Raw genomic sequence first — 21,659 nt, forward strand, 5'->3', positions numbered from 1 at the left:
AAAACAACCTCAAGAAACCCACCCAGCTGTGTTTCAAACGTTTCAGGTGCTGATCACAGTCCTGGACATCAACGACTTCAGGCCCCAGTTCAGCAAGAGGCAGTTCAGCACCAGTGTCTACGAGAACGAGCCGGCAGGGACATCTGTGATCACCATGAGCGCGACAGACCTGGACGAGGGAGACAACGGGGTGGTGACCTACAGCATCGAGGGCCCCGGAGTAGGTAGGCACCGGCAATTAGGGGGAGGAGGGGGGTCCTCCATGGGAATGGGCAGGGTTAGGAAGAGGAGGAGCTGGAGGGGATGTGTGGGCCAAGGCATGTTTCCCTTGTCCTTGTGTGGTTAGACGCTCCCAGGAGCAGCCGCTTTCAGTATTGTTCTGCAGTTTCCAGTTCCTTGTGGTGTGACATGTTGCAGCCTTGCCTACCTCCATGTTGCAGCCAGGCCTTGACTTCTGCCCTGGTCTGCTCCGCCCTGGCCATCTCTTCCTGGATTTTCTACATACAGAAATGTAGCCTGTGCCCTGGCTTAAAGGAAAACCAGAAAGGGCTAGGAGGATACATAGTGACAGGGCCTGAAAGCCAGTATATCCCTGCACACCAAGGGGTGGTGGGAACCAGGCAAAAGCCAGCATAAGTGTGGAGAGGAAGGCCCAGGGGAATGGCAGAAGATTAATTTTCCGGAGACCCATGGGCTCCTGCAACCTCCCTCTGATCCACTGCCCTGTCCCAGCCGGTGTAGTTGGCCCAGGCAGGAGTGAAATGCAGCAGGAGGTGGCCTGGGGGTGGAGGCCTTTGGAGCTGCCCCAAGGGAAGGACTCAGCAGCAAGCAGGGATGCTCCCAAATGGTGCCCTAAGAGCATATTCGTACCTCTGGCCTTAGGCAGGCTGCTCTGCTCCATCACCGTTGTCACAGGGCTGGTGCGGTGTAGGCCAGGGATTTCCCACCAGCGAAGGATGGCTGAGGGGTGTGCTTCTTCTGGGCAGACTGGTTCCGAATTTATACCGCCTCGTAATTTATCTGACTGTCAAGTGTCCTGAACCGGAGGTGTGTTTATTTTGTCCCCAGAGGCCTTCAAGATCAATAAGGACTCTGGACTCATCACATCGCGGCGGCGTTTGCAGTCCTATGAGAGGTTCAACCTGACCGTGGTGGCCACGGACAAGGGGCGACCCCCTCTCTGGGGGACCACCATGCTCCACATTGAAGTCATTGACATCAATGACAACCGTCCCGTGTTTGTCCGCCCACCCAACGGCACCATCCTGCACATCAAGGAGGTAAACCCTGAGGAGGGGGTGTCTGCTCACCAGGTGGGAGCAGCAGGGGTGTAGAGCGTGATGGCACGCCGAAACTTTGCCTGGAAGTATCCACTGCCCCCACTTCAGCTGTTGGTGTTCAGCTTCCTTTCACTGCAGAAGGGAGGAATAGTCCAGGTATCATCCACCGCCAGGGACCAAACCTGGCTTTGTGAAGGGTTAAAAGAAAGCAAGATCAAGAAAAACATGGAGCCGCTGGTGAGAGTCTAGGGCAGAAAAGTGGGAACAAAAGCAGGGAAACACAACTGAAGAGACTGTGTGTGGGGTTGCTTAGCCAGAAAAAAACAACTGAGGGGAAGAGGTGATAACCAGCTTTAGGCTCCTAAGAAGCAGCCATCGGTGGAACAATCTGTTCTCTGTGTCCATCAGGGATAAAACAAGAAAGCTTTGATTTAAGATGTGACAAGAGGGTTTTGATTACGCTTGCTATGGGGTGGGGGGGTCTGGAGAGGGAATAGCATCTCTGCAAGTGGATGTGTCTAGAAGTTAGACCAGCACTTCTCAGGAGCGATGTGAGTAGAGTTAATCCTGCCCTGGGGCAGGGAGGTTGACAAAACCCTTCTCCATGTGCGCCTGAGCCTGGACGGTGAGTAGGGATTCACAGGGCAGCTGTGGGGAACAGAAACTCCAGCGGCATGCAAAATAAGGAAACGGTTGGTCGCTGCGTGCTGAGCGTATTTATAGATGAGGGCTGAAGTGCTGACATTTAAGACAGTTTCTCCTTTCTGAGAAGCCATGCTTAGCTCAGGCCAATCCCAGACGCGCACACGATGCGTTTGCCCAACCGAAGGACATCATAACTCCGCATTTCCCATTTGGGATTGCACGTCTGGGCTGCGCAGCTCCTGCCCCGGAGCTGGGGGCAGCCGTGGCCTCCAGCTGGCAACTGAGTGGCGAGGCCCCAGAGCCAGGCGCGCTGCTGGCGGGACACGCGGGCAGTGTGTTGCGAGGCCGCACGCTGCTGACGCGTGCAAGCCCCGGGTGGTGTGCAGGGCAGCATGGGGCCGCCGACCCCGGTGCGCTGGGGTCTGCAGAGGCACAGGGAGCATCCAGCCTGGATGCAGTACCGTCCCTCAGTCCGGACTGCTCGTGTGCCTACAGGAAATCCCGTTGCGGTCCAACGTGTACGAGGTCTACGCCACGGACAAAGACGAGGGCCTCAACGGCGCCGTCCTGTACAACCTCCTAAAAACCGGCGCAGGAAACAAAGACTGGGAGTATTTCAGCATCGACTCTGTCAGCGGGCTCATCCAGACGGCAATGAGGCTGGACCGGGAGAAGCAGGCGGTGTACAACGTAAGCAGGGTGGGAGTGAGCCCGCGGGAGCGAGCCCGCAGTAGCAAAAACTTCACACCAGCAACTTAGCAAGCACTAGTCAAAATGCCTCAGGTCAACTGTTTTCTGGAGGAGATGGTGGGCCCTCTACCAATTCCCTGCTACGTTCCCCCAGAATACCACTCTGCCCAGCCACCACCTCCGCCCCTGTCTCAGCACTGTCCTCACACCCCGTTTGCCCGTGTGGCCTTGCGCAAGGCAGCTCTTTCGCCTCTCTCTGCAGCTGATCATCGTGGCCTGCGACCAGGGCCAGCCGGCCTACGAGACCATGCAGCCCCTCCAGGTCGCCCTCGACGACATCGATGACAACGAGCCCCTCTTCCTCCGGCCGCCCGTAAGGCCCCGAGCTGCCGCAGGGGGCAGAGGACTGGGGGGGCTAAGGTGTCGAGAGAGGCATTGGGTGGGAGGGTGGCTGGACGGTGGTTTGCACGTGCCGTGGTTTGTTTGCCCTGCGGTAATGCTCCCTTTCCTTATCCTGGGGCCCCCGGCAGAGGGACAGCCCCCAGTACCAGGCACTCTCTGTCCCCGAGCACTCGCGGCCCGGCACCGTGGTGGGGAACGTCACCGGCGCGGTGGATGCGGATGAGGGCTCCAACGCCATCGTCTACTACTTCATAGCAGGTGAGATGGGGTGCGTGGCTCTGCTTTGCAATGGAGGGAGCTTAGTGAGTTTGGGGAGGGCTGAGATTGCTGCCCTCAGCCACTGTCCCTCGTGTATCTCTGCTTCTGCCCATCGACCCTTGCTCTCCCCAGTCCTGAGCCTCCTCCTGCACGTCCCTCACCAACATTTTGTGTTGCTCATGTCAGCTGTGGGCTGGGTTTCTGCCGTGGTAAGCAAGAGAAGTGACACTTCAAAATCCCGATCCGAAAGACAGCTGACTTGTCTCCCCTTTCTGCATCCCAGCTGGGAACCGGGAGAGCAATTTCCAGCTGAGCCGAGAGGGGAAACTGCAAGTCTTGCGAGACCTGGACCGGGAGAAGGAGCCGTTCTACTCCATCATCGTCAAAGCGTCCAGCCAGAGGAACTGGACACCACCCAGGGGCCACCGGGCGGGCCGGGCCCAGGCCTGGGACCTCAGCGCAGACCTGACGCTTCAGGAGGTGCGGATCTTCCTGGATGACATCAACGACCAGGCACCACAGTTCACCAAGTCGGAGTACACAGCAGGTAAGGGGTGCCAGACCGCGCCTGGGGGCACGTGCTCTGGTCTTGAGCACCCAGAGCAGGTGATGCTCCAGGGGAAAAATAGTTCTCTCCAAGGAGACCCTGGGGAGGGTGCAGAAAGGGTCAGGAAAGGGTCTGAAGGGAGGACAGAAGAGCCAAGCCCACAGTCTTGGCAGTGGCAGCTCTGAAGAAGAGTGGCTCCTTCAGCAATCTCCCTGCCTGGCTCTGGCTCTCCTTCCTTTTTCTCTCTCAAAGGAGTTGCCACAGATGCCAAAGTGGGCTCGGAGCTCATCAGAGTCTTAGCCGTGGACGCCGACGTGGGGAATAACAGTCTGGTCTTGTACAACATCCTGGGGATCCGCTACATCAAGCAGCACTCCAATGACTCCGAGGAGGTGGCCAATATCTTCAGCATCGGTACATAGCCTGTATGCCGGAGGAGCCACGGCCAGAGGTGTCCTCGTGGCCAGGGCCCCCAGGCAGCACGGCCAAACACCCTTCCTCGCTCCTCTTTCACTCGCCCACAAGACAGGCACTGGTTTGCATGAGGAAATTTGCAGGGGCTGCAGTAGGTTGTCCACCATGTCCTGTTTTTTAGGTCCCTTCACAAGCCACCCTCGATTTTGCAAAGGACATGCAGAGCTGTCCACCACGTCCTTTTCCTTCCCTCTTTAAATTTTGCTTCAGGGCCCTTTACTGGGAGAGGTAATGGTGTTTAAAAGAGATCAGGGTCCCCCTGTCAAGGCACAAGGAGAAAGAGCAAAAGGATCACAGTGCCGGGCTCATGGTCCAGACACCTGTGGTGCCCCTCACCCCTTTGCCTGGCCCGGTCACAAAGATAGCCAAGACCCAACCTGTCCTCAGGTGAGTGGTTTAAAGTGGCTGGGCTAATCCTGGGCTTGTGATCATCCTTTCCCCAGGTACTCTTGACGGGATCCTGCGAACCTTCGACCTGTTTACAGCCTACAACCCCGGGTACTTCGTGGTGGACGTCATGGCTTCTGACCTTGTGGGCCACAACGACACGGCCATCGTGGGGATTTATATCCTGCGAGATGACCAGCGGGTCAAAATCATTATCAATGAGATTCCTGACAAGGTCAGGCAGTTTGAGGAGGAGTTCATCAGCCTGCTCTCCAACATCACAGGTGCCATCGTCAACACGGACGACGTGCAGGTAACCACCTTCACCCACTGCTTCATGGGGCTCTGTCCTGAGGAGATACCCTGACACAGAAACCAGTCAGAAGGTTTCCGCCATCACCACTTCCAAGAGAGCCAACCTCCTTTCCTTCACTTTATATTTTATGGGTCCGTGCAGGGTGCTTCTCTCTCTGGCCATGGATGGGGATCAGAGCTGCCTGGGACAGCCTGGCTGTGCTTAAGGGTAGTTACAGGAAACATTTGGGTTGTTGTTGGCCAACAGAGCCAATATCATGTCCTTGTTCTGGAAAGAGGAGGCTGCTTTGAGGGGAGGGTGACCTTCCACCTGCTGCCTGGGAAGGTCTCTTTCTTATGCCGGTGCACTGTGTGTATAAAGCAGAGGCTCCCCAGAGCCCGATCCTAGGGACTGGGTTGTCCCCACACATGCACAGGCGATGGTAGCCAGGCACGCTGGAGGGCACCTCTTTGCCTTTTGCGGGGAGGGGACAAAGACCTCAAGGAGGGCTTTGGAGGTTTGTTTTGCAGTGAAGCAATGCCCGTTTGCTGGTTGGTGGCATCTGCTGCCTGGATGTGAGCAGCCAGAGCAGTGGGAAAGTGGGTTGCAGAAGGGCTTGTCAGAAGCATGGTAGCTTGCTGGAAGACGCCTGGGCTGGGGGTCTCTAGTGGAAGGGGCCCAGACCAGCCCCATGCCGGGGCCTGAGGGTCTCTTGCCGTGCAAGCACACCTTGGGGCATGCTCGGGAGATGCTCTGGGAGCAGACGCTTGTGCTATGTTGCAGACCTTGCTGTCTCTCCCCAGTTCCACGTCGACAAGAAAGGCCGGGTGAACTTTGCGCAGACAGAACTGCTGATCCACGTGGTGAACAGGGAAACCAACCGGATTCTGGATGTGGAGCGGTACGTTGCCCAGCCCCTTGCCTGGCCTGCCTCTCCTCGGGCCTGTAGAGTCCTCAAGGAATGCCGTTAATCTTGACATGCCTGAGCAATGTGAGGAGCCTCCCCTCAGCCCCTCTATCCCTCGTCTTCCCAGGGTAATTCAGATGATCGATGAGAACAAGGAGCAGCTGAGGAACCTCTTCAGGAACTACAACGTGCTGGATGTGCAGCCCGCCATCACCGCCCGGGCGCCGGACAACCTCTCGGCTCTGCAGGTGACAGCCGCGTCCCCACTCTGTGTCCCCAGCTGCCCTCGTGGTCCCTCACGGCACGGCTGCTTGGCCGCACTCACTCAGGCTTGCTGTCAAAGGGAAATGTACCTCCCGCCAAGGCCCACCTCCAGGGAGCTCTGAAAAGAGGAATATTTCCAAGGTGCTGGTGTGTGGCAGGATGGGACATTTCTCCAGGGACCCGCTGGCTTCTGGGCACAGCTAGAGAGGGTCACAGTTGCACGCTGCGCTGGCTGGCAGTTGATGTGGTGTCCCTTCCCTTTCTCCATGGCCTCCTGATGGTCTGGAGAAGCTTTTTCCCCAGTTAATGTCACGCGGGTGCCCAGAGTCGGGTGCTGGATCAGTCCCAGATGTTGCCGATACCCCTCTGTCTCTCCCAGATGGCGATTATTGTGCTAGCCGTTCTCCTCTTCCTGGCTGCCATGCTCTTCATCCTCATGAACTGGTACTACCGAACAGTGTGAGTATCGCCCGGGCGCTGCCCCGCCAGCCGCCCTCTCACTCTGCCCAGCTGGGGGGCAAAGCAGGCAGCATCCCGGCTGTGAAACTGCATCGCGCTGGCCTCTGGTTATGGCCCAGGAAAGCCTTTCCAGAGATCTCCAGAGATACTCTAAAAGAGCCTAAAGCAATGCCTAAAGAAGGGCTACTGGATTCCGAAATTGTCCCTCTTCCCTCAGTATATTATTGCTTTAACATAATTACCTCTCCCTGCTATGCTTGCTATCTGTATAGGGACTGGTTTGCAGGGTTATTGCAGATCTGTATGCCTCTCGCCTTTAAAGCGTTTACCTTAATTGCTTCCCTGATTTCCTCTATGTCTTTATTTTGCAGGCACAAAAGAAAATTAAAAGCTATAGTGGCTGGCTCCACAGGTGAGCTGTGCTGGGGTTCTCCAGCTGAAAAACAAAGTACGGTGTATCTAACAACCTGGAGGAGTTACATCTGAGGAGGGGTCCTCACGAGTGTGAGCACTGGTGCTGGGGAGAAAACCCAGTGCTGCAGGGCATGGAGAGACACGGGGAGTGAGGGTGGGGTGTAAATCCGCGTGAACGTGCACAGCCAGAGGTGACGGGTGGGCATACGGAAGTGCTGACCCGTGCCCCCAGCCGTGCAACCGCCACCTCTGCCTTTTTGCAGGGAACAGGGGCTTCATGGACATCATGGATATGCCAAACACCAACAAATATTCCTTTGACGGGTGAGTTCTCCCCCTTCCCAGGGTTTGCTACGTGGCACTTGGGGTCACATCACGGGCTCGAAGGCTGCTCGCGTGTGAGGGATGTCAGCTTTGCTCGGCCAGGGACCGTCAGCCTCCCGTGGCTCCTGCCTTGCGTTAACGGCCGTGTCTCCTCCTTGGGCAGGGCCAACCCCGTGTGGCTGGACCCTTTCTGCAGGAACATGGAGCTGGCAGCGCAGGCAGAGCACGAGGACGACCTGCCCGAGAACCTGAGCGAAATCACCGACCTGTGGAACAGCCCGGCCAGGACCCACGTGAGACGCAGCCCCGGGCCGGCCCACCGGCTGGGTGGTGCAGGCGTTTGCGCTGACCCGTTCCTCAGCTCCCCGTGTAGCTCCCGGTCAGCTGTTGGAGCCTGGAGCAGGGCAGGGCGGTGGAAATTGTCCTCTGTCACGGCAGTTTGGTTCAGGATCGCAGGGATGACTTCGCTGAGCTTGTCGGGGCAGAGGGATCCAGCTTCTGGTGCAAAGGGTGGCAATGAGAAAAGAAGTTACATAGGGGTGGCCCTGGGGGGCAAGGATTGACGGGAAGGTGATGGGGACCTGGATGCTGCCTTCATCCCAAGACAGAGGAAGGCTTCTCCTCCCTGCGGTGTGTTTTCAGGCGCCCTCTCCTCTCGCAGGGGACCTTCGGCAGAGAGCCTTCTGCGGCCAAGCCCGAAGACGACCGCTACCTCCGGGCCGCCATCCAGGAGTACGACAACATTGCCAAACTGGGGCAGATCATGCGCGAGGGGCCCATCAAGGTGAGTCGGCTGGCGCCCTCTCTCTGCCACAGACATCCTTCACGAAGGGAAGCAGGGTTGGTTCCTGCAGCTCCCGCTTCCAGGGTAGCGGCAGCATCACTTGGAGACCCAAGAAGTGCCGGGATGGGGCCAGCTTCTTCTGCAGGGGACCAAAGGCGCTCCCTTGGATAACCGTCCTCTTTCCCCACTCCGCCCAGGGCTCTCTCTTGAAGGTGGTCCTGGATGATTACATGCGCTTGAAAAAGCTCTTTGCCCAGCGGATGGTGCATAAGGCCACCGCCAGTCTGGGGGACCGGTCCTCGGTCACGGAGGTAGACGGGGTGTGCGTGGGCATGGGGAAATGTGTGCCGTGCCCTCTGGGATGCAGTGGCTCCTCCCGGCCTTTGCAGGCTCTGCGCGCTCCCCGGCAGCCGCGGCGTGCCGGCCCCTGCGGATCCCCTCAGCTGTGGGTAGGCAGGCGGCTCTCCTGACGCCGCTCACCGCCGCGGGCACCCAGGGATGCTCGGAAGGAAAACGCCTCCCCGGATTCAACGAGACTCGTTTTTCACTGAAGCTGCTCATGCTGGCACTTCTTTTCCTCCTCCCTGGCTCCCCACATTCCCCCATCTCTGACGACCCTGAGTGTTTCCTCCCAGCCTCTCCGTGCATCACCCTTGCTCTCGGTGTTTCCCACTCTGGAATGGGGGACCCCCCTCTCGGCATTGTTTGCTCTGTGGGGTGTCCGTTGCCGGTTGCTCTGCCGAGGTTGGCCAAGAAGCTGCAGGTCCCTGCGTGCACGAGGCCATCTCTCCTCCTCTGCCCCTCTGAGCGTACCAGTGCACCAGGCTTTCGAAGCAGAAAGGCTGGGACGCAGCCCTGACGGAGGGTTTTGGTGGAGGAGGGCTGATGTGGGGAGAGGAAACCCCTCCCTGCTACCTTGCTCCTCTGCCGAGTGGGAAACGGGGGGACACGCACTGCAGAGGAGAGCGGCGCGATGGGCAGCACCTCTCCGCCTTCCTGCCCTCCGTGCCCTGCTCCCTGAACTCTGCTCCAGCCGAGCCCCGGCTTCCCTCGCTCCTTTTCTTCTCCACCTCCTGCCCAGCACCCTTGGTCGCACGCACACACTACCAAATCTCAACCCGGGTCCAAAAATACCCGCTCAGCCTTTGCACGGGAGGTTGCTGGAGGCGCGAAGCGGCTCAGCGCAGGCGTCTGGAGCATGCCTGCACTGGGGAAGGGCTGACCCCGCGCGTCCTCCGAGCCAGCGAGCCATTCGGCTGGAGACGCTGGTAGCTGTTGAGCCCACCACGCTGCTCTGAGGCTGCTTCAAAAGCGGAGGCTGCCGTCCCTCTCGCTGGGCTGCAGGGTGGCAGGGGAAGTGAGGGGCCCCTGCGGCCCTGGCGGTGGTGGTGACCTCTGCACGGGCCTTTCGCAGCTGATCCAGAAGGACCTGGACGAGGACGAGGAGCGCAGCCCCAGCCAGGGGAGCCTCCGCTTCCGGCACAAGCAGCCCGTGGAGCTCAAAGGCCCCGACGGCATCCACGTGGTGCACGGCAGCACGGGCACGCTGCTCACCTCCGACCTCAACAGCCTGCCCGAGGACGACCAGAAGGGCCTGGGCCGCTCCCTGGAGACGCTGGCCGCCGACTGCGGCGGCTACAGCGACCACAACGCCCGCACCGAGTCGGCCAAGTCCACCCCGCTGCACAAGATGCGGGAGGTGATCATGGAGAGCCCGCTGGAGATCACGGAGCTATGACCAGCGGCCGCGGCGCTCGCCTAGGCCCCGCGCGGGCTGGGGGGTCGCGGCGGGAGAGGGGGCGGCGGGCAGCGCCGAGAGCCGCGCGCAGCCCCCCCGTCCCTGCCCCGCCGGGACGAGCCCGGCCGGCCGCTCCGGCCGCCTCGGAGAGCTCGGCTCCGGGAAAGGGCTCTCAGGACCGGGGTCGCTTTTACTCGCGTGTCATTTAATCATGGAACCATTAAATTTTTTTTATTTTTCTTAAAAAAAAAAAGGGTTTTTTTTAAAAAAAAAAGGAAAAAAAAGGAAAAAAGCTGAGCGAATGCAAGTGCTAGGAGGCCGGGCAGGGGCCAAGGCACGGAGGACCCGGAGGCACCGCAGCCCCAGTGGCGCTGCCGTCCCCTCCGGGATGCATGCCGGGGACGAAGCCGCCGGCGCGGGGCCGAGGGCGCGGGAGGGCCGGGCGAGCGCGCGGCGTCCGAGGCCGCTTGGCATTAACGTGTGTCGTCACCTTTCCGGGAAGGAAAGCCCAAAAACCGAAGACATTTCTCCATTTTGCTGGCTTTACCAAAACATACCGCGACGTCAAAAAGAAGCGAGAGACTGACAATAATTGGGGTTTCTGGATGTAGAGTGCTCGTGTGTATCTTTTTTTTTTTTTTTTTTTTTTTTTTTTTTCCTTTTTTGTTCCTCCTGGCGTTTGGGTTGGTTTGCTTCCGACAATACCTTGTGGAGACTTTTGGGAATGGTCTGTTACGGGAATCCGAAATAATACACTATCTATGGCTTTGGTTAACCTGTCTGTCATCCTTGCCGGGCCTCGCACGTGCCGCCCCCCCCCCCCCCTCCACCTGCTCGGGGCCGCCACCGCTCGCCCTCTGCACGGGATTAAATGCCTCGGGGCCAAACCGCCTTTTAAAAACCAACAACCGAAAAAATCTCCTTATGCAAATATATACATATATATACATATAAATATGCATATATAGGGACGTGTGTGTGTGTGTGTGTGTGTGTGTGTGTGTGTGTGTGTGTGTGTGTGTATATGTGTGTGTGTGTGTGTGTGTGTGTGCATGTGTGTGTATATATATATATACATATATATATATATATATATATATATACACATACATATATATATATATATGTGTGTCTCTATCAATCCATCCCTGCCCCAGGGCTCAGGACACGGCATGGAAGCAACGGCACCCCAACCTCCCCCCCCCCGCCCCCAGCAGCCCTATTGCAGCACTTTTCGTTCCTTGCTGCAGCTGCGCACGCTCAGCATCCTACCAGTCTCGATAGAACAGCAGAATTCAGGCACCGGTGCCTCTTTTTTTTTAATATATATGTATATTTATATACATACACACACACACACACACATATATATATGTTTTCAGCTCTTACTCAACCTATCTCTTCTGTCTGCCCCCCCCCCAAAAAAATTGATGTACTGCAAAAGTCATGCAAAGCCAGGCATTGCAGGTACATTTAATCCACTTTGTTTCTTTAAATGCAGACTGGGAAAAGAAAATAATAATAAAAAGCCCCCCCCCGCACACATGCACGCACGCGCGCGCGCACACACACACACACACACACACACACACACACACACACACACACACACACACACACACACACACACACACACACACACACACACACAGAAATTGGGAGGCAACGGCGGCAGTGCCAGCAAAGGGCCGGGCTCGCTTCGAGCTTGCCGTCGAGGGGGAGCGTGGGAACAGCATTTCGGGGTTGGGGTTTTTTTTATTTTTTTTCCCCAAAATGAGTTGAATTCCCAGGCCTTTAAAAAAAAAAAAAAAAAATCCCTTAACCTGGTTTGAAAACCCCCAGCTGGGGCGGGGGCGGCTGCTGGGGCTGCCCCCCCGCCCCTCCCGGCGGTGCTGCGCGGGGTCCCGGCGGCACGGCCATCTCCTAGCCCCACACGTGCCGCTTGCAGTGCTCGAGGGCCTGCGGGGAGAGGGGGGGGGAGAGCCGGGTGAGCGGGGCCCCCGGCGGCACCCGCGCGCCCGCCGGCCCCCACTCACGTTGCAGGCGGCGGCGGTGGCCACGCTGCTGCACCAGTAGCCGGGGCCCCGGGCGCAGGGGTCCGAGTCCGGGCGCTCCTCCTCGGGCGAGTCGCAGGCTCTGAGCTTCTGCAGCGGGGACGGAGGAAGGGGGGGGGGAAATTAAAAAAAGAAAAAGGGGGGGGGGCGAGCCGCCGTTAGCGCCCCACCACCCGGCTCCCACCCCGCGGCGGGGGCACTTACGGTGCAGACGAAGGTGGGGTCCATCATCTGGACGAGGAGCCGCACGGCAGCCGGCTCGTACTGCACGACGAGCGCCTCGCACTGCGGACGACACCGGGGCGGGTGAGGCGAGCCGGGTTTTTGGGGTCCCCCGGGGGGGGGGTCCCGGCTCACCTTGCCCGTGAACGGCAAGGGCAGCAGCTCGCAGCCCTTCTCCAGCGCGTCGCCCAGCTCCGACAGCGTCTCGTTCGCGAGCAGCTCGTTGTCGAGGTAGGTGAAGACCATCTGGCACACGTTGCAGAAGGCGCCGGCCGGCAGCCGCTCCAGCACGCTGGCCCCTGCGGCGCGGGCGGGCCGTCGGCGGCGTTTCGGGGCGCGTGGACGCCCCCCCTGCTCCCCCCAGCCCGGCGTTTTGGGCGCACGTACCTGCCTGGGCCACCCGGGCCTTAGGGCAGCACCTCAGCATGGCGCAGACGGCCTGGGGGTCGGTGGCCTCCAGCAGCATGATGACCACGGCTTTGCCGTAGGAGTCCACGAAGTCCTTGCACTGGCCGATGACGCTGTGGGGCAGCATGTAGCACACCTTCTCGATGTCGTTGACCAGCTGCTCCTGGTGGGGTGACGGCGGCCGGCTGGGACGGGGCAGCCCCACGGGACCCCCCCACCGGGCACGGTGTGGTCCCGAGCTGCCGATTCCCACCACCGAGGTGGCCAACCCACCCCGTGCCTGGAGACCCGCGGGAAAGGCCCCTATTGGCACCCACCTTGGCCACCCCAGCAGCACCAGGTGTCCCCAGCAGTGTCCCCTCGGCACCCCCCGGCTCCCACCCCCCAGCATCCCTCCGGCTTTGGCACGGCACGGCCCCGGAGCATCCCGCGGCGGCGCGGCCCACCTCGGTGACGTTGTTCTCCAGGAGGCCCTCGGCTGCCCTCACGGCCAGCTGGCACAGCTCGCACAGCGGCGTGGTCCTCCCCGGCTCCTGCGCGCCTCGGGAAACACTCGCTACGTCAGCTCAAGCGCCCGCCAGCCACGGCCGTAAAACCCTCCGCGTTTTTCTCGCAAGGAGAGAGATTTGCAGCCGTGACAAATCGGGACGTAGTTGGGGTGGGGAAAAGGCAAAAAAAAGTTAAAAAGTTCTTTTTTTGCTGTGTTTTTTGCAGCCGGCGGCGTTGCCGGCGGGGGGGCGCGGAGGGGCAGGGCCCGCCTTACCGCGGGGCGCGCCGGGGCGCTCAGGGCGTTCAGCAGCTCCTCGGCCAGCCGGGGCAGCGGTGCCGGGGGGGCACAGGCCCCCGCCAGCCCGCACAGCGCCTTGGGGTCCTGCGGGCAGAGGCAACGCGTGGCAGAGGAGGCCGCCCGGCGAGACCCCCCCCCCCCCCCCCCTCAACGGCTCCCGTCCTCGCTTACCTCTGTCTGCTGGTGGTGGGGGAGAGCCGGGGCGTGGAGGGAGGAAAGACAAGAATGACAACAGTTACATCGTTTTTTTTGCTGTTTTTTGATAAAAAAGGGTCCCAGTTCAACTCTGGGCGGCCGGTGCAGGGGCACTTTGCTGGTGCCTGTCCTGCAGGCTCAGGGTACCGGCGGGCCAGCAGAGCCTGGGGCAGGTGGGGACGTAGCTTTGGGCCCAGCCGCCGCTCGCTGAGATGTTCCCAAACCACACGAGAGCCCCCAGCAGCGCCACGACCCTTAGCACCCGGAGATTTCGGAAGAAAAGTGGCGGATATGCCTAAACCCTGGGATTTTTCCCTCTTCTGTTTGCCTGGGGACATTAACAAGACAGCCAAACGCCCTCCAAGGCCACCCCAAATGATGGCAGTGATGCAAGCCACTGCAATGTCCCCCCACGCCGGGCAGCTTGGCACGCGGTTTGGGTGTCCTGGACGCTTGCGAGACGCCCACCGCCACCCAGCTTGCCCCGCCGGACCCCCGGACAAGGGCTGCCGCTTACCAAGTGCTGGAGCAGCCGCGCAGCCACGTCCGAGGACGCTGCCAGGTACCGCTGGCACTGCGGGGCAGAGAGACGCGGCGTCACCGGTGCGTCCCCACCCGCGCAGCGCTGGGGTCCCCGGAGCAGAGACACCCACGCTGCAAAGAAACACCCCCCCCCTCCATAGCGGTGCCCTTACCCTCGGTGCCAGGAGGGGCCCCAGGCTCTGGCACGCCGTGCGGAGGCTGGTGACGACGGCGGGGACGCCGAGGGCGCCGGTGTCCACCTGGGCCCGCAGGGCCGCCACCAGCCGGGCGCAGTCCCCGCACACGTCCCCCTGCTCCCGCGGGGCCGGGAGGGCAGGGCCGCGGCGGGCGTCCTGCGGCTGCCGCAGCAGCGGCACGTCGGCCGTGAAGGGGGCCACCAGCCGGGCAAAGTCCTCCCTCGGGGACGCCGGCGGCGGCGGCTGCCGAAACCTGAGGGCGCCGGCGGGGCGCTGCCGGGGCTGGCACAGCCGGAGGGTCCCGCACACCACCCTGGGGTCCGCCTGCGGGCGAGCGGGGCCGTGAATACGCGGGCAGCCACGCGGCCCCCGCCCCGCCGGGGCGCCCGCTCACCAGCACTTGCTTGCCCAGCTGGGTGAGCACCAGGATGCCCGTGTCCACCATCTTCTTGCACTTGACCACCCAGTCCTGGAAGGGCAGGACCTGGCACTTCTTCTGCAGAAAGCCGTGGAGCTTCTCCTGGGAGCGAAGGAGAAGGGGGGAGGCTCAGGGCCGGGCTCCGGTACGGCCGCAGCCGCGGGGCGGAGGGGCCGGCACCCACCTCAGTGCAGTTGTCCTGCAGGATCTTCCCCACCACGGAGACTGCCATTCGGCACAGGTGGCACGGGATGCCCTTCTGCGGAGAGAGGGACACGTCGGGGACAGCCCTGGCCCAAAAAGCCCCGGCTGCCTCCTCCCACCCCGCAGGGGCTTGGGGGCACAGACAGCGACGTGGTGCCCACGTTGCTGCTGGCGGACCTTGCTCCACTGCCAAAGTTGGTGGCCCCCAAACCGTCCCCGTCAGGGCAATGCCCCCGCGCGTCCCTTCAGTTTTGGGCCGGCTCCTTACAACAGCGACGGCCACAATAATGCACGTTTTTGGCAGGGACTCGGCTTGCATGTCGCTGCGTGAGCACCAGGCGTCCCTCAGCCTGGGGACGCTGGATGAGGCCAAGCACAGCAACACCCGCGCAGCGCTCGCCGAGAGGGGGGTTTTAATATAATATTTTCTCGCAAAGTGCTCTGTGGCTTCGAAACCATTCCCAAAGCACAGTTTGGCTCCAAGGAGCTCCCAAAAATGGTTTTGGGGGGGGGGGGGGCGGGGATGAAGCTTTTAGAAGGACCACACTAAAAATGGTTGGACATTTCACAAATGAAAAGGCGTTGGCCTGAAGAATTAGGAGACCTTTTTGTTGGCATCTGAGCAAAACCGGCATAGTGAGGCCTTGCAAAAAATTTGGTTTTGTCGGTCTGAAGAGCCCCGGCCGCCCCCAGCCCCGCCGTTTACCGCCTGCGCCAGGTCCCCGGCGACGAGCCGGCAGTGCTCCAGGGCCCCGCAGCGTGCTGCCGTCTGCGCGTCCCGGCACCAGTCCTGGGGCCGCTCGCCGCACGCGGGCCTCCCGGAGAGGGGGCTGGCCCCGGCTGCGGGCAGAGCACACAGTGTCAGCGAGCCCCCCGGCCCCCCCGGCCCCCGCCCCGCGCTCCCGCAGCCCCCCGGCTCCCCGCGGCCTTGGGCTTGGTCTCAAACCCAGCCGCGCCGGAGCCCTGCCCCACTTTCCACCCCTCCCGCCCTGAGTCACGCTCCAGTTTTGCAATAGGTTGTGAGGTGTTTTATTTTTTAATTCTTTTTTAATAATCCTGGCAAAGGCCTGATTTGCTGCCCTGAGAGCAGGTGCTGTCTTGCAAAGCCTGGATAAACCCCATCCTGAGCCCCTTTCCTGGCCCCCTTGGTGCCCAAAAAAAAATCAAAGCGAGCCAGTGGCTATCCTATCCCTAAAGGAATACCCTTAAGGGGGGATCCCTCCTCCCAAAACCGCCGCTTGCAATGATGTTTGCTGTTAATGCACATCTACGACAGCAATTTTTTACTCTGTGCTAAGGACGTGCATCTGGGGGAGCTGCCCCGGGCTTTACAGCGCCTCCGGCCACGCGGTTCGCAGCCCTGGGGAGGGACCCGCTTGCAAAAAAGCTAAATAAGCAGCACAGTCGACCTTGCGACACGCGCAGGCTGCGGGCGCGAAGGCTCGGCCCCGGCCCGGTTAGTCGCCCGGCGGCTCCCAGGAGGCTTCCCGCGGCCGCACAGGGCAATCTTGGGTCCCCGCGGGGACCGGCGCCCACCCAGTGATTGCCCCACAGGGCGCCCCAACCTGCTCCCGAAAGCGCTGGCACAGCGCCTCACCCGCTGCTGCATCGCAACGCGCCTTGCGCCATCGCCCTCGCCGCGGCACCGGGGCCGGCTCAGCGCCCCGGGCAGGATGAGGCACGCCGGGCTGCCCCGGAGAAGCATCCCACACCCCTTCCAGCAGCCTGACCCGCCTCAGCGCTGATGGGCGGCTTTTCGGTTTTGCTTTTTTCTTTTTTCAGGACAAACAGGAATTGCAAGGCAGCGAAAGAGGCAAGGGGCAGCATCCAGGAGGGAAAAAACTGGAAGAAGGGAAGGGCGTTTCGCTTGGCTCCGCGCCGGCTCCCGCAGGACCTCGTGCCGGCCGGGGGGGCCCGACCCCGCTCCGCTGGCCGGGGCTCGGCGCAGGCGCGCGGGCAGAGGCTCCCTTTTCCCACGCTCCTGCAGTCAAATCAATTCCCAAAGCAGCGACCGGCTTCTTTTCAGGGCAGGTGGAGGGGAAACCCTGCGCGGATGAGGAGCCGGAATAAAACAGCGCTTGCTGTTGCAACCTGAGTCTCCAAAGACGAAGCTGTGCTGGCTGGGCGGGGGGGGGGGGGGGGGGGGGGGGGGAGGTGGTCCATCACAGCGTGGCCAGCGCTGCTGCCCTGGCTTCAAGGTTACAGAGCTGGTGCCAGACGTATTAAGCTTGGTTAATTTTAAGTCAGCCCAAAACAGGGAAATCTCTTTGGTAAGATGGGAGCTGATTCCAAGTTCCCATTTTCCAGGGTTTGCAACCCTTTCTCTCGGCATGACTTTGGTTTAGGAAAACCAGATGGCAGAGAAAAATGTGCAATTTTTAGTATTTTAATGAAAATACCTTCTCACGAGCCCTTCCCTGAAAGTGGCGTTTAGGATAGAAAAAAAAACGGCATGTAACAGGGACGGAGAGATGTGCCGTGGGCCACGGCTGGCACCAAGCCTGCTTGCTGGGGCACGGGAAGCCGCGATGCTGAGCTGCGCCGGGGACAAACGTGCAGAGCCCGCCCGCCGTGCAGGACTGGGGCTCTTGCCAGGCTTCAGGGAAGTTAAAAGACCGGGAAAACTCCCGCTCCCCAGGGGCTGATGCCGAACTGGAGCCGGAGGGAAGCACGAGGCCCTGCAGGAATTCCCGTGCTTGGGTCCAAGGCGGTGGGACCCTCCTGCTACCTGGCACCACCTTCCCCTTGCCCCCCCGTCCTGCCCACCCCTCCGCGGAGGCCGGCTGGCTGCGACGCAGGGGAATTTGCCGGAGGTGGAGGAGGAAAGCGGCGGCCCACGCCCCTGTTAGGAAATGCCTGGGCTCAGCCCCTCGCATCGGCGGGGTAATTGCAGCAGCCTGGGCAGGAGCAGCCCAGCCGGAGAGCGGCACGGGGGCTCGGCGCTTCCCGAGCAGCCAAGCGCGCCCTTGGCTCAGCCCGCGACTTCAGTCCCACCGCCCCGTGCCAAAAGCTGTGCTGTCCTCCGAGATAGGCTCAGTGCTTGGCAGCATCACCGCTTTAATTTGGATTAGGTCACCGTTTCCTCCTTCAAGACAGTGATGAGCGAGCGAAGGGGTTATAAGCAGTGTGCGGTGACTGCAGCTGTAATTCCTCCCCTTCCTTTGCGGGGCAGAACCGGGAAGCGCAAAGCCCTGTGGCACGCAGGCCGCTGCCCACGAGCACACGCGTCTCCCAGCCCCGCGCACTGCCTGACCCAGGGCTCGTCTCCGGCACCGCTGCGGCAGGGACCAGGCGCGCAGCCCCGGCTGGGGAGGCCCTGGCCGAGGCGTGGGAACGGCCCTCGCAGAGAGCGCTGGAGAGGGAGGCGGTTACGAAATTGCGGTCTAAACAGCTGTGAGACTTAGAGGGCAATGCCAAGGACGAGGAAAAGGTGCCAGCAGCGATGCTGCGGGCAGAGCGTTTGAAGCAGACCGTCGGGTGGGCTGAAGTCCCCCCACAGCCCTTGGCCCGCACACGGCTGGCTCTGGGCGACTCCCCGCTCGGCTTCTGCTGCTGCCCCGCGCCTAGCTCTAGCAGAAGCAGCACCAGGGCTTACGGTGAAGCTTAGGCGACATGTGCGAAGGGCTGCATTCGGGCAAAGCCTGCGTGACCCTGCTCAGAGCAGGGCGAACTTGCCACAGGCAGAAAACGTTGCCATGGGGCAGGCAACCAGCGCGCCGCGAATTCTCACTGAAGAGCAAAACCTGACGCATCCTGCACGGACCAACGCTGAGGAGCCCGAGAGGAAGCACTAACGCAGGACGGCGGAAGAACCCGGGCTATTTCCCTCAAACCCGTCGGCCAGAGCATGAGAGCTGAGGGCTGCAGCCAGCCCCGGGAGCAGCCACGAGCACCGGCTGGGCAGGGATGCTCCTGAGCCGCCACTCGCCGCCGCTGCCTGGAGCAAGCCCGTGTCGCCCCGTGCCCTCAGTTACGAGGCCGCCGGAGCAGCTTGGCTCTGGGGATCCGGCGCCGAGCTTTTGATCCCGCGCGGCTGCTGCAGCACCTGACCGAATTATACGGAGTCCCCGGGCGAGAGGGAGAGGGCCCGCGTCCGCCCGGCCTGCGAAGCCTGGCAAACAGGTTATGACGTAAGGCAGCGGGGGCGGCGGCGTGGGCCCGGCCGCTCCGGTTCCCGGCTGAGCAGCGCACACCCTCCACCTGGCCGCGGGAAAGCTGCGGCCCGCCTTCCCCAAGCCACGCAAGGAAGTGGTGCACAAAACACCGCTTTTCCCTTAAACAGCACGGATGAGTATGCGGCGGCGCAGGGAGGACTTGGAGGCTCCACTCTCTGCCGAGAAAAACTTTAGCAAGTAAAGAAATAATTTGGCTAGTGGATAGAAGGCCATGCTGTCACATGAGGGATTTGTCCTGCGATCCCAAAAAACCTGTTAGGGCAAATTAAGGTTTCCTGCAGGGCTCAGCTCTCCTCTAGGCCTCTCTAACTGCTTAGCTGCTCCCCTTCAGTCTGAGCTTTGCTCTCCACAGGGTTGGTAGGTTGTGCAATGACAGCATCTGAAGTACACCACCTATTCCCTCTTTACCAGTGCTTTCTTATTCCATGAAGCGTATTTTTCCAGTGCATTTTAAGACAATTAGGATTCAGCTAAAACTGGATGTGCAGAAATGCACGCAGTGCAATATCACAAAAGCCAGGGGAGCATCTCAGTGCTACTGCCTGGACCCGAAAACATGAAAGCACATCTCAGCGTCAAAACCATCTTTGCTCGTAACCATCCCACCAGTTTCATAGCCAGAACACCGGCTTCCTGCACCGACGCATTAAGCGAGCTGCCAAACCGCACCACAGAGCAGAGCCGTGGAAAGAAGAACATCCGTGAGCTGCAGGGGCAGGTTTGCCCAGAGGAGTGACATGCCAAGTGCTGGTGAACTTTCCTGATCTTCCTGTTGCTGGCCTGAGCACTTCTGCCTTCTTCGCCCTCATCAGGGAATGTGCTCTCGGTCACGACTCTTCCACCACAAAACCAGCACTTTGGCCGCTCATGTCCAAGGAGTCTGACGGGCAGGCCCAGGCAATAGGAATGCAAAAGGCATTCTTCCCTTTGAAAGGTGTTTGGGTTTTGTTTTTTTGCCTGCAACAGTGGGGCTACATGGATTCTCCCGAGGGGAATTTGCTGGAGAATCACCAATTTATTTCCCTGGAGCAAGGACCATGGGTCCGAAAGAGGCTCCTCCCAAGCTGTTTCCTATGGAGTGGAAGAGGATTTTAGCTTTGCCATGCTCACCAGAAGAGAGATCTAGGGGATGGTAAGGCATAAGCAGTCTGCAGGCAGGATTTGCTCATAAGTATCCAAAGCCCCAGTGATGAGAGCTCTCCACAGGCACTTGGGTGTGTGGCATTACACCAGCTGATCCTAACTAGAGCTCGCACACAAATACTGAGGAGTGCAAAGAGCCTGAACAGTAGGAGCAGCTTCCTGCCTCTGCTCGCCACGCTCACAGAAGGAGCAGACGGGGCAGCTTGAGCCGGCATTTCGTTTCCTCCATTGTGAAAGTAGTACAATAAAGTGATTTCTCCCAGATGCCCTGTATGCAGCCAGGTCCCTATGCAGAGGGCAGCAGGCAAGTCAGTCCTCTTCCCCCACCACTACTGAGATGCCCCACAAACTTGTCTTCCTTCCTCCTGCTTCCTAAGTGCCCCACCCACCCCCTCCTGAAAGCCAGTGGGTCCAAGCCCTTGCCATCCAGAGATGGAAGGAAGCAAAACATTATTTACCCTTAAGATTACCTTTAAGGGCAAAAGTTGCAATGCTTACTTCCAACTGGACAAGTTAAAGCACAAGGCCTACCTTTGCTGTCTTTCGGCATGATTTTCAAAATCATGAAGGGATAAGATGGTATGCTACTCAGTTTAAGCATTTCTGACCTTTTAAGAGGCAACAGCTACCTCCAAGAAGAATTTGTAATAGCTCAAGGGGGTTTTTTGAGCTCTCATGTGGAGAAAGAGTCCTAGCCCCAAGTCTGACCTTACCTTGATAGGACCCCAAGCAAACAGAGAGGATCAACACCCAGCCACTCCATTTGTTCTCCATGCTGTTCCCAAGATAGTCCTCAGTGGCTGGTTACTCTCCTGTGCTTCTCCCAGACTGAGGAATCTTGGAACAGTCAGGGGAAGCAGTGAGACCTGACACCTACACACAGCAATTACCCCACCCCTCTCCTTATGCCTTGATTATAAGTCATCATTAGCAGGTGGAGGGAGGGACCAGACCTGAGCAAGTACTGCCAGCAGGTCAACAACAGCCAGACTTTGCTGCACAGCACTTGAGCCCTGTACCTGCTGCTCAAAGCAGGCTTCACCCCTCCCTGCAGGTAACAGGAGGCAAAGCTAGGGAAGCCCTGGCCAAAGCCTAAATCCAGGCTCCTTCATGCACACTGAACAGAGCCCAGAGCAGGCATCACTGCCTTACAAAGTTTAAGGGACTCAGATATCACAGACCAATTAGATTTAGAGCATGTTAAATAACATTGTATTTAGAGCATGTGAAGTAGTGTTCTATTTAGAGGCAGCCAGGTCATAGCTTAAAAGCATTTAAAAGTGCATCCCATCAGAGCAAATCAAAAGGACAAAAGCCAAGGGAAAGCTCTGTGAAAATGCCAGTCAGCACTGAGGCCTGATATCAAACAGCTCCAGCAAGAACTCCCTCCATCCAGCGCAGAGAAGTTGCAACACCTTGACATTGCCTCACAGCAGGCATTGCATTCACCCAGGAGAGAGACTGAC

At 59.9% G+C, this 21,659-nt stretch overlaps 2 protein-coding genes across 2 annotated transcripts in view; one reads left to right on the forward strand and one right to left on the reverse strand.

Annotated features, from left to right (window-relative positions):
- The window catches only part of CDH23 (cadherin related 23), a 223,127-nt gene extending 212,484 nt beyond the window's left edge, over window positions 1-10,643 (forward strand). Inside the window, exons 52-67 of the mRNA XM_064513627.1 lie at window positions 47-224; window positions 1,069-1,280; window positions 2,421-2,615; window positions 2,878-2,988; window positions 3,146-3,275; window positions 3,559-3,822; window positions 4,075-4,236; window positions 4,740-4,996; window positions 5,782-5,879; window positions 6,013-6,133; window positions 6,529-6,608; window positions 6,980-7,020; window positions 7,286-7,346; window positions 7,510-7,639; window positions 8,008-8,130; window positions 9,545-10,643. Coding sequence (XP_064369697.1) covers window positions 47-224; window positions 1,069-1,280; window positions 2,421-2,615; window positions 2,878-2,988; window positions 3,146-3,275; window positions 3,559-3,822; window positions 4,075-4,236; window positions 4,740-4,996; window positions 5,782-5,879; window positions 6,013-6,133; window positions 6,529-6,608; window positions 6,980-7,020; window positions 7,286-7,346; window positions 7,510-7,639; window positions 8,008-8,130; window positions 9,545-9,868 — 2,487 coding nt within the window. The 3' untranslated portion in view covers window positions 9,869-10,643. The remainder of the gene's footprint in view (window positions 1-46; window positions 225-1,068; window positions 1,281-2,420; window positions 2,616-2,877; window positions 2,989-3,145; window positions 3,276-3,558; window positions 3,823-4,074; window positions 4,237-4,739; window positions 4,997-5,781; window positions 5,880-6,012; window positions 6,134-6,528; window positions 6,609-6,979; window positions 7,021-7,285; window positions 7,347-7,509; window positions 7,640-8,007; window positions 8,131-9,544) is intronic.
- Window positions 10,644-11,312: 669 nt separating this feature from the next.
- On the reverse strand, window positions 11,313-21,045 carry LOC112985883 (prosaposin-like). The gene is made up of 13 exons (XM_064514455.1): window positions 20,907-21,045; window positions 15,582-15,715; window positions 14,856-14,930; window positions 14,648-14,773; window positions 14,230-14,577; window positions 13,890-14,108; window positions 13,316-13,435; window positions 12,999-13,085; window positions 12,532-12,715; window positions 12,280-12,443; window positions 12,127-12,207; window positions 11,905-12,012; window positions 11,313-11,827 (listed from the first exon to the last, which is right to left on the reverse strand). The coding sequence occupies exons 1-13, from the start codon at window positions 20,965-20,967 to the stop codon at window positions 11,792-11,794; spliced, it is 1,743 nt and encodes a 580-aa protein (XP_064370525.1). The 5' UTR covers window positions 20,968-21,045; the 3' UTR covers window positions 11,313-11,791.
- Between the last annotated feature and the right edge of the window lie 614 nt (window positions 21,046-21,659).

Source organism: Dromaius novaehollandiae, chromosome 6 (genome assembly GCF_036370855.1).
Source record: "Dromaius novaehollandiae isolate bDroNov1 chromosome 6, bDroNov1.hap1, whole genome shotgun sequence".
Lineage (NCBI taxonomy): Eukaryota > Metazoa > Chordata > Aves > Casuariiformes > Dromaiidae > Dromaius > Dromaius novaehollandiae.

Coding starts and splice junctions, on each gene's coding strand:
- LOC112985883 (XM_064514455.1), bottom strand. CDS start 20,967: ATGGAGAACAAATGGAGTGGCTGGGTGTTGATCCTCTCTGTTTGCTTG. Junction 14,774..14,855: donor TGCAGGACAACTGCACTGAG/GTGGGTGCCGGC, acceptor CTTCGCTCCCAG/GAGAAGCTCCACGGCTTTCT. Junction 12,444..12,531: donor GGCCCGGGTGGCCCAGGCAG/GTACGTGCGCCC, acceptor CCCGCGCCGCAG/GGGCCAGCGTGCTGGAGCGG.